The sequence below is a fragment of the Schistocerca nitens genome, chromosome 12, assembly GCF_023898315.1.
Source record: "Schistocerca nitens isolate TAMUIC-IGC-003100 chromosome 12, iqSchNite1.1, whole genome shotgun sequence".
Classification (NCBI taxonomy): Eukaryota; Metazoa; Arthropoda; class Insecta; order Orthoptera; family Acrididae; genus Schistocerca; species Schistocerca nitens.
In genome coordinates this window covers 21,851,842-21,870,502 of record NC_064625.1, presented here as the reverse complement: position 1 = coordinate 21,870,502, position 18,661 = coordinate 21,851,842, and the positions used below count along the sequence as shown (strand labels likewise).

At 42.9% G+C, this 18,661-nt stretch overlaps 1 protein-coding gene across 1 annotated transcript in view; it reads right to left on the bottom strand.

Annotated features, from left to right (window-relative positions):
- Nucleotides 1-11,689: 11,689 nt before the first annotated feature.
- LOC126215117 (neuropeptide F-like) overlaps nt 11,690-18,661 on the bottom strand; it is a 644,911-nt gene continuing 637,939 nt past the window's right edge. The window contains exon 5 of the mRNA XM_049941771.1: nt 11,690-12,992. Coding sequence (XP_049797728.1) covers nt 12,942-12,992 — 51 coding nt within the window. The 3' untranslated portion in view covers nt 11,690-12,941. The remainder of the gene's footprint in view (nt 12,993-18,661) is intronic.

The following is an 18,661-nucleotide window of genomic DNA, read 5'->3' as shown; positions in this document are numbered from 1 at the left end:
AAATAATATTTTAAAACATACTTAAATACCTTTGTTTACCACAAGCCTTAACTAGTTAATAGGTTAGGCTCTGTTATTGATGCCACGCAAATAAGGTAGCAAGTTAAGGTCTACAATTCTACTTTGCCATTTAACACGCGACGTGTGATTAGAATCAACAAAGGTGAGAGTTAAGTTTACAGTCTCAAGCAGCACACGCAGAACACGAGCATAGGGGGAACATTAAATAAACTGATCCTTGTTCAATCATTTACACACCGAGGGATAAAATAATCTTCGCCGAATTACTGCAGACGCCGGAATCCCCAGTTGCTTGCAAAAGACGCAAATAATGGTCAAAACGTCTTACTTTAAGTCCGATGACATCCGTAGGACAGGAGTTTCAATGGACAACCAGACCTCATTCCCTTGGATACACCTGCGACCGAGACAGCAACATTGGCTGCTATCCCGGCTGTAACGATGCATCACAGCAGACACGAGTCTCGCCAAACAATCAACAATACGGCGTGGCCTCCCGTACGCTCCCAAACGTCCGCAATCAGAATTCCTCCGCCCGACAGACGCTCTCCCGCAAACACGGCAGGCAGCCGGCCGCAGCAACGCCAAAGCGCCCTCTGGCTAGGGTAAGAAAACAGCAGAGCCCGAAGCGGGAATTTCAAACGCAACGCGCTACAGACACGGAGGAAACGCAGAGAACCAACCGTGACATTTCGTCGCGGTTCACTGCGGTTAAACTATACAGCTCGACTGAATTTCGAGATATACAGGGTGGTCCATTGATCGTGACCAGGCCAAATACGAAATAAGCGTCAAACGAAAAAACTACAAAGAACGAAACTTGTCTACCTTGAAGGGGGAAACCAGATGGTGCTATGGTTGGCCCGCTAGATGGCGCTGCCATAGGTCAAACGGATATCGACTGCGTTTTTTAAAAAAGGAACCCCCATTTTTTATTACATATTCGTGTAGTACTTACAGAAATATGAATGTTTTAGTTGGACTACTTTTTTTGCTATGTGATAGATGGCGCTGTAATAGTCAGAGACATATGACTCACAATTTTAGACGAATAGTTGGTAACAGGAAGGTTTTTTCAAATTAAAATACAGAACGTAGGTACGTTCGAACATTTTATTTCGGTTGTTCGAATGTGATACATGTAACTTTGTGAACTTATCATTTCTGAGAACGCATGCTGTTACAGCGTGATTACCTGTAAATACCACATTAATACAATAAATGCTCAAAGTGATGACCGTCAACCTCAATGCATTTGCCAATACGTGTAACGACATTCCTCTCAACAGCGAGTAGTTCGCCTTCCGTAATGTTCGCAATGCGCTGACGCACGTTGTCAGGCGTTGTCGGTGGATCACGATAACAAATATCCTTCAACTTTCCCCACAGAAAGAAATGCGGGGACGTCAGATCCGGTGAAAGTGCGGGCCATGGTATGGTGCTTCGTCGACCAATCCACCTGTCATGAAATATGCTATTCAATACCGCTTCAACCGCACGCGAGCTATGTGCCGGATATCCATCATGTTGGAAGTACATCGCCATTCTGTCATGCAGTGAAACATCTTGTAGTAACATCAATAGAACATTACATAGGAAATCAGCATACATTGCACCATTTAGATTGCCATCGATAAAATGGGGGCCAATTATCCTTCCTCCCATAATGTCGCACCATACATTAACCCGCCAAGGTCGCTGATGTTCCACTTGTCGCAGCCATCGTGGATTTTCCGTTGCCCAATAGTGCATATTATGCCGGTTTACGTTACCGCTGTTGGTGAAAGACGCTTCGTTGCTTAATAGAACGCGTGCAAAAAATCTGTCATCGTCCCTTAATTTCTCTTGTGCCCAGTGGCAGAACTGTACACGACGTTAAAAGTCGTCGGCATGCAATTCGTGGTGGATAGAAATGTGGTACGGGTGCAGTCGATGTAGCATTCTCAACACCAACGTTTTTTGAGATTCCCGATTCTCGAGCAATTTGTCTGCTACTGATGTGCGGATTAGCCGCGACAGCAGCTAAAACACCTACCTGGGCATCATCATTTGTTGCAGGTCGCGGTTGACGTTTCACATGTGGCTGAACACTTCCTGTTTTCTTAAATAACGTAACTATCCGGCCAACGGTCCGGACACTTGGATGATGTCGTCCAGGATACCGAGCAGCATACATAGCACACGCCCGTTGGGCATTTTGATCACAATAGCCATACATCAACACGATATCGACCTTTTCCGCAATTGGTAAACGGTCCATTTTAACACGGGTAATGTATCACGGAGCAAATACCGTCCGCACTGGCGGAATGTTACGTGATACCAGGCATATATACGTTTGTGACTATTACAGCGCCATCTATTGCAAAGCCAAAAATGTGGTCCTACTGAAACATTCATATTTCTTTACGTACTAGACGAATGTGTAAGAAAAATAGTGGTTCCTATAAAAAAAAACAAAAAACGCAGTTGATATCCGTTTGACCTATGGCAACACCATCTAGCGGGCCAACCATAGCGCCATCTGGTTTCCCCCTTCAAGCTAGACAAGTTTCGTTCTTTGTAGTTCTTTCGTTTGATGCTTGTTTCGTGAGACATTTGGCCTGGTCACTATCTATCAATGGACCACCCTGTATATGTGACGTGAGGTACTGTATGCTACCGCTGCTTCTATCTTTTCCCTTTATTTTCCACAGAAGGGTCATAAATCAGATGCGAATAATTATAGGCCTATTTCGCTTACGTCAATCTGTTGTAGAATAATGGAACATGTTTTATGTTCTCGTATTATGACGTTCTTAGATAATACAAATCTCCTTCATCATAACCAACATGGATTCCGCAAACAGAGATCATGTGAAACTCAGCTCGCCCTATTTGTCCAAGAAATTCACAGTGCCGTAGACACTGGCGAGCAGATTGATGCCGTATTCCTGGACTTCAGGAAGGCATTTGATACGGTTCCGCACTTACGTTTAGTGAAAAAAATACGAGCTTACGGAATATCGGACCAGGTTTGTGATTGGATTCAGGATTTCCTAGAAGAAAGAACACAACATGTCATTCTTAACGGTTCAAAATCTGCAGATGTAGAGGTAATTTCGGGAGTACCGCAAGGAAGCGTGATAGGACCTTTATTGTTTACAATATACATAAATGACTTAGTTGACAACATCGGTAGCTCCGTGAGGCTATTTGCAGATGACACGGTTGTCTACAAGAAAGTAGCAACATCAGAAGACTCGTACGTACTCCAGGAAGACCTGCAGAGGATTAATGAATGGTGCGACAGCTGGCAGCTTTCCCTAAACGTAGATAAATGTAATATAATGCGCATACATAGGGGCAGAAATCCATTCCAGTACGATTATGCCATAGGTGGTAAATCATTGGAAGCGGTAACGACCGTAAAATACTTAGGAGTTACTATCCGGAGCGATCTGAAGTGGAATGATCACATAAAACAAATAGTGGGAAAAGCAGGCGCCAGGTTGAGATTCATAGGAAGAATACTAAGAAAATGTGACTCATCGACGAAAGAAGTAGCTTACAAAACGCTTGTTCGTCCGATTCTTGAGTATTGCTCATCAGTATGGGACCCTTACCAGGTTGGATTAATAGAAGAGATAGACATGATCCAGCGAAAAGCAGCGCGATTCGTCATGGGGACATTTAGTCAGCGCGAGAGCGTTACGGAGATGCTGAACAAGCTCCAGTGGCGGACACTTCAAGAAAGGCGTTACGCAATACGGAGAGGTTTATTATCGAAATTACGAGAGAGCACATTCCGGGAAGAGATGGGCAACATATTACTACCGCCCACATATATCTCGCGTAATGATCACAACGAAAAGATCCGAGAAATTAGAGCAAATACGGAGACTTACAAGCAGTCGTTCTTCCCACGCACAATTCGTGAATGGAACAGGGAAGGGGGGATCAGATAGTGGTACAATAAGTACCCTCCGCCACACACCGTAAGGTGGCTCGCGGAGTATAGATTTAGATGTAGAAGTCCTAGGACACAAACAAGCGATATCCTTAACATTAAGGTCGAAATATTACTCGCCTTGATACATGTCTACCACATCTTTTCTCTCCTGCATTCCTTTGTTTTTGAACACTCCTCTCAGCTGGTACATCTATGTAATAAATTATCTCTGGCAAATTCTGACGTCTTTGGTCAAAGCCGACGGTTTGTATCCCGTTCTTCAGTAGACCCGATTTTTCTATAAGTGTTTTTCTGCCTTTTTATTTGGTTGTGTCTTCATAAGGTGCTTATGAGGTGTAATTTCTGCGTATAAATTTGTTTTTCTACGGAAGTGTACGTGTATTTTGTGCTAGAACAATGCTTTATTTCTAAATACTGGAAGTTGGATGTTTATACACTACTGGCCGTTAAAATTGCTACAACACGAAGATGACGTGCTACAGACGCGAAATTTAACCGACAGGAAGAAGATGCTGCGATATGCAAATGATTAGCTTTTCAGAGCGTTCACACAACGTTGGCGCCGGTGGCGACACCTACAACGTGCTGATGTGAGGAACGTTTCCAACCGATATCTCATACACAAACAGCAGTTGACCGGCGTTGCCTGGCGAAACGTTGTTGTGTTGCCTCGTGTACGGAGGAGGAATGCGTACCACCACGTTTCCGACTTTGATAAAGGTCGGATTGTAGCCTATCGCGACTGCGGTTTATCGTATCGTGACATGCTCGCGTTGGTCGAGATCGAATGAATGTTAGCAGAATATGGAATCGGTGGGTTCAGGAGGATAATACGGAACGCCGTGCTGGATGAAAACGGCCTCGTAACACTAGCAGTCGAGATCACAGGCAACTTATCCGCATGGCTGTAACGGATCGTGCAGCCACGTCTCGATCCCGTCATTTTTTCATATGAATACAGGTTCTGTTTACACCCGACGTGATGGTATGGGGTGCCATTGGTTACACGTCTCGGTCACCTCTTGTTCGTATTGACGGCACTTTGAACAGTGCACGATACATTGCAGATGTGTTAGGACCCGTGGCTCTACCCTTCATTCGATGCCTGCGAAACCCTACATTTCAGCAAGATAACGCACGACCGCATGTTGCAAGTCGTGTACGGGCCTTTCTGGGTACAGAAAATGTTCGACTGCTGCCCTGACCAGCACATTCTCCAGATATCTCACCAACTGAAAACGTCTGGTCAATGGTGGCCGAGCAACTGGCTCGTCACAATACGCCAATCACTACACTTGATGAACTGTGGTATCATGTTGAAGCTGCATGGGCAGCTGTACCTGTACACGCCGTCGAAGCTCTGTTTGACTCAATGCCCAGGCGTACAAAGGCCGTTATTACGGCCAGAGGTGGTTGTTCTTTCAGGATCTATGCACCCAAATAGCGTGAAAATGTAAAAAAAAAAAAAAAAAAAAATGGTTCAAATGGCTCTGAGCACTATGGGACTCAACTGCTGTGGTCATAAGTCCCCTAGAACTTAGAACTACTTAAACCTAACTAACCTAAGAACAGCACACAACACCCAGCCATCACGAGGCAGAGAAAATCCCTGATCCCGCCGGGAATCGAACCCGGGAACCCGGGCGTGGGAAGCGAGAACGCTACCGCACGACCACGAGATGCGGGCAAAATGTAATCACATGTCAGTTCTAGTATAATATATTTGTCCAACGAATATCCGTTTATCATCTGCATTTCTTCATGGTGTAGCAATTTTAACGGCTAGTAGTGTATGTTTTACTGGTCAGTTGACTATTGATTGTGCTGCTGCGTGCATACACAAACTCTGAGTCTGAGATATTTTTATAACTAGTGGTAGCGAGCGAACAGTTGTTGAGAGTAGTCAGACGCTGCCTGGCGTATAGAGGAACCGCCCGACATTAGAGGTCGCAGCCTGCACTGACCGTGCTAATGGCGCCTGAGGAGATAGCTAGTAATTTGCCTTTATGGTGCTCGAAGTTGTTGCTTGCTTGCGTTCTGAAGGGATGTTGTCAGATCTGCGTACGCATACATTGAAAGTAATATTCGTATCTTTGTTGTGAGATATGTGATTAATGATTAAAGACATTGAGGAATAATTAAAGTTTCTGCTAATGAAACTGTCCAAGGAAAATAAAGGTCTGAGAAATGTTTGTCAGCGTGTGGACCGTCAATTTTCAGAATATAGTAAATTAAAAGTTTTTATTGATTCATTTCATCTTTTTCACCGCTTACGGCTTGTTGAATAAAGCCCTTATGATAATTTTTTTTCTATAAGAGAGAAACAGGAGAATAATTGAATCAGTGGTTGTGACCATGCATTGCAATCTACATGGAGCGCAGTACTTCTTTTGAATTATTTTTGGGTAATTTCTAAGAACGATTGCCTATCGAAGGTCCAAACGATACACATCGAACGTGCGATCCTAAATCGATCATGCGACTGGTGGTGGGCGTTATGATCAATTATTTATGATCGTCATTTTTATCCGTTTTCCGTCGTTCCCTTAGTTGTTCTAAGTTATACACCTCCGCAAATTAATGACAAAAAGGGAATTGTTCCCGTAGCGTACACATCACATGGACTTTCACATGACGATAACATCCACAAAGAATTTTTGTGACTCTCTTCTTTTGTCGTTGCTGTAGTGACCACCGTAAACATACTCATAACGTCCGCCACCAGAGTCGCGTGATCGATTTAGGATCGCTCGATCAATATGTATTGTTCGGACCCCGCGACATCGAGAGGCAATCATTCTTGGAAATTACCTATTTTAGCATGTTGCAGCGGCAAGACGAGGTAAGTTGCTTGTTGCGTGCTGGAGCATTACTGTGTAATTGATGTTAGAGAATATTTTAAAAATCGCAGGCGGATACAAGAGAATTGTTTTTCATGATTTATAGGAAGAATAATAATTTCTGTTTTCTTGTTCCTTAGCAAATGGTTCAAATGGCTCTGAGCAGTATGGGACTTAACATCTTAGGTCATCAGTCCCCTAGAACTTAGAACTACTTAAACCTAACTAACTTAAGGACATCACACACATCCATGCCCGAGGCAGGATCCGAACCTGCGACCGTAGCGGTCGCGCAGTTCCAGACTGTGGCGCCTAGAACCGCTCGGCCACTCCGGCCGGCTGTTCCTTAGCAGATAACTGACTTCTCCGATAGTAGGAAGTTCCAGAAAATGTTTGAGTACTGAGATGTAGGAACAAGGGTTTTTTATAATAACGATAATCACGTTTCACTAGACAGCCTAGCAATTTTTAGAGAAAAACTATAGATAATGATAATATTGTCCGAGCTTTACACATTTCCGTTTATCTGTTGCCATAGTAAGAATTGAGAATAATGAAACTTTCAGTCATCTCACTCTGCGTCCGCCATTTGCACTGCAGTATATCAGCCAACCAGGGCGTAACAAGTATTAGGTTGACATCTTGGGTCGCCGGGTGTTCTGCCGGATATCAGCGTCGTACTTGCACGATATTTCGGTCACGTAGCTCGTAACCTTCATCAGGTGCGACCTGAGACTGCTCCTCGAGTGGATCTGGTCCAGTATTTATGCCTATGGCCTTTCCCCTCCACCAACGGCTGCAGGCGCTTCCTCTGTGGTCTGCGCCCATTCCCTGCGACCTGCTGGAGCGTTGCTGCTCCGTTTTCCGTCTACTGCGGTTCTAGGTGTTCCCTCTGCGGTCCGCGCCCACCAAACCCGCTCCTGGGGGTTTCATCTACGGTCTGGGGTACCAAGCGTTCCCCCTGCGGTCCGCGCCCGCTCACCACGCCCTGCTGGAGCGGCAACGCTTGGTACCCCAGACCGTAGATGAAACCCCCAGGAGCGGGTTTGGTGGGCGCGGACCGCAGAGGGAACACCTAGAACCGCAGCGGACGGAAAACGGAGCAGCAACGCTCCAGCAGGTCGCAGGGAATGGGCGCGGACCACAGAGGAAGCGCCTGCAGCCGTTGGTGGAGGGGGAAGGCCATAGGCATAAATACTGGACCAGGTCCACTCGAGGAGCAGTCTCAGGTCGCACCTGATGAAGGTTACGAGCTACGTGACCGAAATATCGTGCAAGTACGACGCTGATATCCGGCAGAACACCCGGCAACCCAAGATGTCATTAGATCACCGGGAAAGCCTGAAGAGTTACAAGTATTAGGTTGTCTCTCATTGACAGGTGTGAATGCAGTGCTAGAGACTTGGATTTGCGGGTTGTCAGAATGGGACGTGTATTATCTATGACAACTTAACCACATCTCAGTGGGTCAGGGTGATTGAGTTTGCACAATTTTTCCTTTTTAAAATTTTCGGACGAGTTCCTCTGGTTGTAACGCAAATTTCATTTCGGTCAGTAATGTGTAGAACTTTCCCAGTTAACGTATGCTTTGCTTGATGAGGAACCTTGTTAGGTATATGGCGAAAGAGACTGTGATTCAATAATTAGATTTTAAGCAGCCCACTGTGCTTTTATGAATAGAACAAGAAATGTATAAAAAATAACATTTAGTACCTTACTCTATTTTATGAAAGTTTTAGTCGAATTAACATAGGGTTGACTCTCACTCATGTTTCCTGCCAACGTTCAAGTCGTTGAGTTAATAAACAATTTCAGTGACACGCCATGTGGTTTTAGTTCTGTGAATATATAACTAATGAGGAGGTATTGAATAGAATTGGGGAGAAGAGGAGTTTGTGGCACAACTTGACTAGAAGAAGGGATCGGTTGGTAGGACGTGTTCTGAGACATCAAGGAATCACCAATTTAGTATTGGAGGGCAGCGTGGAGGGTAAAAATCGTAGAGGGAGACCAAGAGATGAATACACTAAGCAGATTCAGAAGGATGTAGGTTGCGGTAAGTACTGGGAGATGAAGAAGCTTGCACAGGATAGAGTAGCATGGACAGCTGTATCAAACCAGTCTCAGGACTGAAGACAACAACAAAAACATATCAGTGATAGTTTGGATTAGCGTGTGAGTGAGTGCAGGAAACAAATTTCTGACATATTTAATATCTTTTCAAGCATTTATATATTTTACTCAAACTATCATGGAAGTGAATACATTTTCTACTGACAGCCAGAGTCATGTGTCAGGGTTTTCCATTTCAATAACGATTGCCTTAGACTGGAATTTGAAATCATTTATGGAAAGACCTAACTAAATTACAACATCGAACGAAAGCTTCAAGAGTATGTACTAGTGTGTTAGTTTCATTTAAATTCATTTAATCGTACGGCTAGGGCCCCCTGTCGGGTAGACCGTTCGCCGGGTGCCGGTCTTTCAATTTGACGCCACTTCGGCGACCTGCAGTCGATGAGGATGATGATAGCACAATACCCACTCCGTGGGCGGAGAAAATTCCTGGACTCAGCCGGGAATCGAACCCGGGCCCAGAGGATTGACAATCCGCCACGCTGAAAAATTGGTTCAAATGGCTCTGAGCACTATGGGACTCAACTGCTGAGGTCATTAGTCCCCTAGAACTTAGAACTAGTTAAACCTAACTAACCTAAGGACAGCACAAACATCCATGCCCGGGGCAGGATTCGAACCTGCGACCGTAGCGGTCTTGCGGTTCCAGACTGCAGCGCCGTTAACCGCACGGCCACTTCGGCCGGCCGCCACGCTGAACATTCAGCTTCCGGGGGCGGACAAGTGTGGTAGTTAATGTCAATTTATATTGCTCCATTTTGCTGGATTTGGTGCTGTGTCATTCAGAAAAGTACTTACCTGCTCTTTAGATTTTGGACTTAAGGAAATTCTTAGGTGAATTTGGAGCTGCATTCGAACAACTTACGCTGCACTCCGCCTTCCACTATCTGCAGCTCACATGCGTGTGTTCTACGTGTTTTTAGTATTTTTTTTCAGTTGTTAATTACCAATTTTCAAATTATAGAAAATTTACATTGGAATAACGACTAAAAACAAAAATCAGCCTAAATGTAGCAATCTGTTAAAAAAGTTAGTGTCCTGGCTACACTGTCAGAGTGAATCTTCTATTTTAGTCAATCACACACACTGTGAATAAATTTGAGTAGTTATTACACTAACAGATATCCTTGACTGTCGAGCAAGAGCCTGCCTAACTTAATTTAGAAACAAAAAAAATGTAGGGAAGCTCAAAACACTGGCAAGGAATCTAACTGCACAGTAAACTGACCAAGGACACTGTATAGGTAATTACAATAAAGGTGTAAAAAGCATTAACATCATAATTCTTAAATAATACATATTTTATGGTGTAGGATTATCTACATAATATGAAGTAGGCGGTTGGTAAACATATACTGTAATATAAATGAATAATAAAAGACCTCTGTCAAGCAAGAGTATACTTTCTGAGCACAGCATGTCTTGCTGTGAAGTCATTTGCCTAAAGTCTGGACGATATGAAACTCATTCCATATTTATGAGCTTAAAATCCTCATTATGGACTTCAGTATTGGCCATACAGAGCCCAGGTGAATTAATTTCCTATTTATTTTGTCTCCTTTCCAGATTTTCTGTTGTTCCAGGTTTTTAAATTCTTTCCGTGTGTAAGTAATTGTATTTTTGTGTGCGCTTATAAATATTTTCCTACTTAGAACATCAAAATTTTCTGCAAGTAAAAAGCAGATAAACAGAAAAAGACTCTGTGTGCGTGTAGTTGTCGTTTGCTTGTAATGGATCATTGTGAGATGCATCCGTTTTTTAATTCTTTGGTGCATCTGTCTTTTTAATTCTTCAGTGTGTTGATCGCTTTACTGCTGTTCTCCATACCTCTCAGCCTTATGATAATCTTTTTCATTTATGTACCTACCACATTCAACAACTTTTGCAGTCTCTTAAAGCTATTCTCTTTCGTATCTCCCTGCATAGTTTCCACGTAGACTTTCTTGTCAGTGGTTTTTGAGTGGGGTCTGTGTTCTGGAGCAAAAATCTTCAAGTAATAGCTGGCCGATGTGAACCACAAGATTGAGAATATCAGCAGATTCAAATCGTAAGTGAAATTAACGAGTTGTTGGTAGAAGTAACAATAAGTTTGGGCTATCTGCAGATTCGAAATGTAATTGAAACTGAATCTTATTTGTGATTTTTTTTCTTTAAATTATCTGACTAAAGCGAAGAACGAAAAATTCACATTAACGTAAGGACATGTAACAATGTTCATTCTGAACTGACCTCCATTCTCCCAGCATGACTAACTTTTATTATATAATTACATATATATATTATATAATTATATATATTTGTATATATATTATTAGTATTTTTATTTATTTTATTTATATATATTTGTGCGATCAACACACTGAAGAATTAAAAAGACAGATGCACCAAAGAATTAAAAAACGGATGCATCTCACAATGATCCATTACAAGCAAACGACAACTACACGCACACAGAGTCTTTTTCTGTTTATCTGCTTTATATTAAGCAAAGTCTAAACTGATAACTAACGTCTTTCCTATTACCTTTGCTGTGTTCATTTTGATCTGTGTATGGAAACATTCAGTACAGCGCTTTAATGATAATTGTTAGTAAAGCCTGCAGAAATAGTTTCTCATGTCTACCTCTTTTTGTTAACATGCAAAAGGACTCAGTCCAGAAAACAAAATAAAAAGAAATAGCTGAGTGCAAACTTCCGTCAGTGAGTGTTGAAGGGCCAATGGAAATAAAACAAAGCATAGCTGATGCCTAGTTACCAATAAATACTGTTTTATTTTCTTAAATCCACATGTCAGTACACATGCTGCTGATGAAAGTAACACAGTTCTATAATTTCAGAATAACATATAACCACCACAAACAGGGTAAAATTTACGTATAGGCGACTTCGCACATCGCTGATCAACAGGTTAGGTTGGCTACATTATTTTATTTTTATTATTATTATTAGTTTTTTGACACAGTTACATTGGGTATAAACAATAACAGCCACTAGTGGTGGTTTATTAAGTATTCTAATACAGGTAATTAATACTTTTGTCTTATCTAATGGGGAACATAGTATACAGATCTTTCATCTAAGGGAATTCTCCTGGACATTAAGAACTAAAAGCACTGTTCTCGAAAAGTTTTCAGTGGTTCACAATCTTCCTAAACAAGGGGAAATACATTTTTATTATGACTCTGAAATATTTCATTTGCGATGTAATTGTATGAAATGGTGTACACAAGTAGAAGATATTTTAATTGACTGATCCCTTCCAATCTTTTTCTATTGTACAAGACTGAATGTGTCGTAGCTAATGTGTATGTGTGTTCAACGGAAGTAGGAAATGTAACGAATTTGATCAACTCGTATCTTAGCTCCACATAAAATCACCAGATACAAACAAATTTATAAATAAGTATAGTGACCATAATGTAATGGACATAAAACTTAGGAATCAAAGAGTTGTTTTCGTATTAATTTCTCGCTGCGTAAAAAATTATTGTGTGTATTCTTGCTCTGCCGAATGTGTAACTATTGAGAAAGGTATTTGCATTCTGCAATTGTTTAATCGTTTAATGTAACAAAAACGCTTTGCAGAATAAATTATTGTTGTCTTCATGAGGTAGGGTAATACATAGTAAGCATCAGATATACCTGATGGTGAGTCTTCGAGGAAATGTGCACAGATCATTTTGCATTTCGAAGTGATTTACATAATGGTAAACGAAAACATGATGTACTGATTTAACAAAATTGGGGAGATAATATTATCTTCCCTACAATTCAATAGTTACAATAGACTATGAAAGACGCTAAACACAAAACAGTTTACTGAGACAATAAAACAACGGAAAACTGAGCATTCGTTGTTAGGAATGTTGATGACATCGGTGATTGCAGACGGTAGTCCAGGAGAAAACCTTATGGGACTGCAGGGTTGTCCAGGGTGTTAGAGGGTGGGAGTACTGGAACCAGCGACGCAGTCGTCTCTGTCCTGAAGATGGTTCACCTCCTGCGGGCGAAACGCCGCCAGAACTTGTCGGCACTCGTTTCCTCCTGCAACATAAAAAGTTTTGGATGTGTGCTGATGTACTCGTTAATCGTTTTGATTGAACTGTGGAATAACGTAATTAGTCAATCATGGCACGGATTTAAGGGGGGATGAACGTGAAAGAGTTCAAAATTTTGAAATTTTTTTTTATTGGATCTTCATTTACGACATTGTATTGAAATTTCAGTTCCTGAATATTACGTTCCAATTCCACTCGTGTGATAAAAACAATAATTTACAAAAGCTTGCACGGGGCCACGCTCCTTAGGTGTTCTGTATTTCCTCATGTTATTTAATGTTGCGGCGTTTTCTTCCCGTTTTATGCAGACACAATGTGGGGAATATTTCGGTGTTCAGCAGATCCAGAACTTCTACAGAAGTGTGTGCATGGAAAAACTCAAAATTGTAATGAAAGGCTCTCTGATAGGAAAACCACGCCACAAGGCAACATTTATTTCCACAAGTGCTGATGAAGTTGCAGCGTTTAATGCTTGTTTAGTTTTTAACTGTGTAATCTTGGCAGACTACGCACTTTGCAGAGGGTAGGATTTGATCAGGGTGTTTTCACAGTGCCTATATTAAAGGAAATAGATAACAATAAAAGTGATGCAGCTAACATTATTGTTAGCACAGTTTGAAAATGAGGTTAACCTAAGAGGACAACCAGAAGAAAAAGACTGCTTGAGGGTGAAGAGGAGAATGCATATGGTTTGCTCTAGTTCATCCAGGGAAGGTAAACACAAATACACTGTCAATTCTTTGACTCAGGTCTCCCATAGCTTACATCTTACCAGCTTTATGTAACTTTTCCTTACAAGCTACTGACACTTTAGTACGTAAATTTGGCTTTCAGTTAGTCAACACTGTAGTGAAACATTCTGTAGAAGCAATTTTCATTTACTACAATAGTAAGGCATTTATGTAAGAGAAAAGCCCTGAGATTCAGTGTACATTTTTTCACAGAAATTTCGAGAGCTAGCTAAAGAAGATTTGAATATTGTGTTCCACAGATATTTGTAATAACGGTGTATCAAACGTTGTACAAAAATACATTAATTTCACTCTGAGAGATTTTGTTTAAAAAAAGGAAGATCTGCACTCACCTTGTTAAAAAATTTTCAAATGTTTATAACTGAAAACGTATTACTTCAGTAAGTATAAATACGTATGTGTGTATCGAGATAACCTTCCACAAAACCTGCGCCAAATTTAGCAGCATTGCCTTGAAAACTTTGGACTTTATATGGTTTTTGCAAAATATTGCAACTTCGCATACGTACCCGTCATTCTCCCCCTTCCCATTAAGAAGGTCTCTACACGATATTAACCTATCATCTTTTGAGCAAAGAGTATAGTCTGCTCACATATTTACTTATTCTTTTTCTTGTTGTCGTGCTAACAAGTTATGGTTGCCCTTCACAATTCTAGGTTTTGATACGTTCTAATGCTCTTTTCTTCCGTGAACACTGCTGCCCACACGATACGGCAGGGAGAAGTTAGTATACCTCCAAGCTTTCACGGAACTGACACAAATAACTTGCAGCTCGATGCGAGCGCGAAACTCGATAACAGTCGACAAATAAAGAACGTAAGAGATGCCGTACAGGATTTCGTAGTATTTAATTGTTTTCGTGTACAGGGTGTTCGGAAATTCCCGTTACAAACTTCTAGGGCTTGCAGAGAGGAGTGAGTAGATAATATTTTGAATATGAAACCATGTCAGGAAACATGCCGTTTCCGTTCTACGACACTGAGGAATTGAATTAGGTGTGACGCAGTACAGTTATTAGGTAACAATTCGAAACGAAATATTTCGTACTCACTCCCCTAGAGGTCGGTAACGGAAATTTCCGAACAACCTGTATACCGGTGGCCAAAAAGTCTGAAAAAATTGTATGTCCTGGGATAGGTTCTGCTGCGAAATAATTGTTAGGAAACAAATTCGATACTTTGCGACGTCTCCTAGTTAATTAGAACTGAAGTCAGCCAATCTGGATGTTGCGTGCGCAAATGCAAGCAACAATTAGTGTCGGTTGTTGTCACAGGGTAGGTGACAGCGCACGAGACTGCTCAGCCTTTGGCTCGTGTTCGATCCTTACTGCAGTCCCACGTCGCTCTCTTGTACGGTTTTAGGAAACCACACGAGGATCACGTTTGGCGACACCGTCAATGACGGGCAGCTTGACTTTGGGTTGCGCAACGGGCTGATTGTCTTGTCTAACTTCAATACTAGTTAACTCGGCAGCTGCGCAGCGTATCGAATTTTTTATCGACTATTATTTGTAGCACAACGTACCCTGCAACACTCTTACAAGCTTTCCAGACAGTTTCTGACCACCCTCTCCTTATCTTTAACTTTTATACTTCATATATGTTTATATTAAACTATTTCTAGTACAATGAAGAGCCAAAGAAACTGGTACACCTGCCTAACATCTTGTAGGACTCCCGCGAGCACGCAGAAGTGCCGCAACACGACGCGCATGAACTCGACTAATGTCTGAAGTAGTGCTGCAGGGAATTGACATTATGCATCCTGCAGAGCTGTGACTTTTGAAGCTCTCATCCCCTTATTTTTAGTCACAGTTTTGCTTTTCAATGACAGACAGAGGTGGCGCAGTGCGTTAAGACACGCGGATTCGGGAGGACGACGGTTTAAACGTGCGCCCGACCATTCCCCTACATCGCTTCAGGCAAACGCCGGGATGGGTTCTTTGAAAGGCCATGCCGACCTCCTTCCCCATTCTTCCCTAATACGATGGGACCGAAGACCTCGCTGTTAGTTCCCCTGCCCCCAAATCAACGAACCAGCCAATGCTATTCATGACCACGTTGTATGCGGCATAAATTTTCTGTATGGTGCGTCTTTAAAAAGCTACCATTTCGCCTCCCTTGTTTACGTAAGCTGCCACCATAGGATTAACATCAACGTTGACATTTCCGAATTCGCTGAGCCCCGACATAATGCACTCACAACTATGCAGAACACCTTTTCTGACCACGACTAATCATTGCATCGTGTTGAGGACACTGCACAGGTGCCGTTCGCGGCCAAATACACCAGCTCAACCCTCAGGCTTGGCTAGCATCTGGGTTTGTGTTCAAGCACGGATTTTTCGCTGTGCTTCTGTACTCCTTTTCCAACCCTTGTACGTTCTCGTTTCACACCCGCCGCGTCCACATCGACCTTCGATGGCCGGGTCCCAAGTTGTGCTTATATGTACACTACTGGCCATTAAAATTGCTACACCACGAAGATGACGCGCTACAGACGGGAAATTTAACCGACAGGAAGAAGATGCTGTGATGCAAATGATTAGCTTTTAAGAGCATTCACACAAGGCTGGCGCCGGTGGCGACACCTAGAACGTGCTGACATGAGGAAAGTTTCCAGCAGATTTCTCATACACAAGCAGCAGTTGACCGGCGTTGCCTGGTGAAACGTTGTTGTGATGCCTCGTGTAAGGAGGAGAAATGCGTACCATCACGTTTCCGATTCTGATAAAGGCCGGATTGTAGCCTATCGCGGTTGCGGTTTATCGTATCGCGACATCGGTGCTAGCGTTGGTCGAGATCCAATGACTGTTACCAGAATATGGAATCGGTGGGTTCAGAAGGGTAATACGGAACGCCATGCTGGATCCCAACGGCCTCGTATCATTAGCAGTCGACATGACAGGCACCTTATCCGCATGGCTGTAACGGATCGTGCAGCCACGCATCGATCCCTGAGTCAACAGATGGGGACGATTGCAAGAGAACAACCACCTGCACGAACAGTTCGACGACGTTTGCAGCAGCATGGACTATCAGCTCGGAGACTGTGGCTGCGGTTACCCTTGACGCTGCATCACATACATGAGCGCCTGCGATGGTGTACTCAACGACGACCCTGGGTGCACGAACGGCAAAAGGTAATTTTTCGGATGAATCCAGGTTCTGTTTACAGCATCATGATGGTCGTATCCGTGTTTGGCAACATCGCAGTGAATGCACATTGGAAGCGTGTACTCGTGATCGCCATACTGGAGTGTCACCCAGCGTGATGGTATGGGGTGCCATTGGTTGCACGTCTCGGTCACCTCTTGTTCGCATTGACGGCACTTTGAACAGTGGACGTTACATTTCAGATCTGTTACGACCCGTGGCTCTACCCTTCATTCGATGCCTGTGAAACCCTACATTTCAGTAGGATAATGAACGACCGCATGCTGCAGGTCCTGTACGGGCCTTTCTGGATACAGATAATGTTCGACTGCTGCCCTGGCCAGCACATTCTCCAGATCTCTCACCAAATGAAAACGTCTGGTCAATGGTGGCCGAGCAACTGGCTCGTCACAACACGCCAGTCACTACTCTTGATGAACTGTGGTATCTTGTTGAAGCTGCATGGGCAGCTGTACCTGTACACGCCATCCAAGCTCTGTGTGCCTCAATGCCTAGGCGTATCGAGGCCGTTATTACGGCCACAGGTGGTTGTTCTGGGTACTGATTTCTCAGGATCTATGCACCCAAATTGCGTGAAAATGTCAGTTCTAGTATAATATATTTGTCCAATGAATACCCATTTATCATCTGCATTTCTTCTTGATGTAGTAATTTTAATGGCCAGTGGTGTAGACCGTAGTCTTTATTGCTAACAAATTTTTATCTCGATCACTTAAGTACGTTTAACATCAGATGGCTCGGTGAATATATAGCGCAAAAACTTTAGGGCAAGATGGAGATTGCAATATTTCGAACAAAGGGTTTAGGACGTTGCTTGAACCTCCTACTCTGAGATATCAAAACTGGCCAGTAACAGAAATGAAATGGAAATGTCGTGTGACGAGGGCCTCCCGTCGGGCAGACCGTTCGCCTGGTGCAGGTCTTTCGATTTGACGCCACTTCGGCGACCTGCGCGTCGATGGGGGTGAAATGATGTTGATTGGGACAACACAACACCCAGTCCCTGGGCGGAGAAAATTTCCGAACCAGCCGGGAATCGAACCCGGGCCCTTAGGATTGACAGTCTGTCACGCTGACCACTCACCTGCCGGAGCGGACTCGTCGGGGGCAGCATCAAATCAATGTGAGGACTGGTGACCCAGGAAAAAGTAAGTGCTCAAACTACGGGGTGTTCAAAAAGTCTCTCCGCAGTTAATATACCGAAATGAAACTCAGTGAAATACAAGTTATTAATTTATTGAATATTCATTTTTACTTACAAATTTTCACATTAAGTGTCGAAAGTGTCCCCCCTGTTGTTGAATACACAATTCAATTCGTCTAATCATGTTTCCAAACACAATCTGTAACATTTCTTCTGTAACAGAAGCAGTGAAACTGAATATTGCAGTTTTCAATTCATCTATAGATTTTGGACGGTTTTTATAAAAAGATGCTTTCTCTGCACACCAGAAGAAAAAGTCAGGTGGTGTTAGGTCAGGCGATCGTGGAGGCCAAAGCCCCTGTGAAATTATGCGATCACCAAAAACATCAACACGCAGTGAGATTGAAACGCGAGCTGTATGCGCGGTTGCACCGTCTTGTTGAAAATAGCCGTTCAGTATTTCACCTAACACAAGTTCTCCTATGAATGGGTACAGAACATCACTGCAGTATCGTGGTGCGTGTATTGTTTCGTTGAAAAATATAGGACCCACAATCCGACGTCTAGAAATTGCAATCGAAA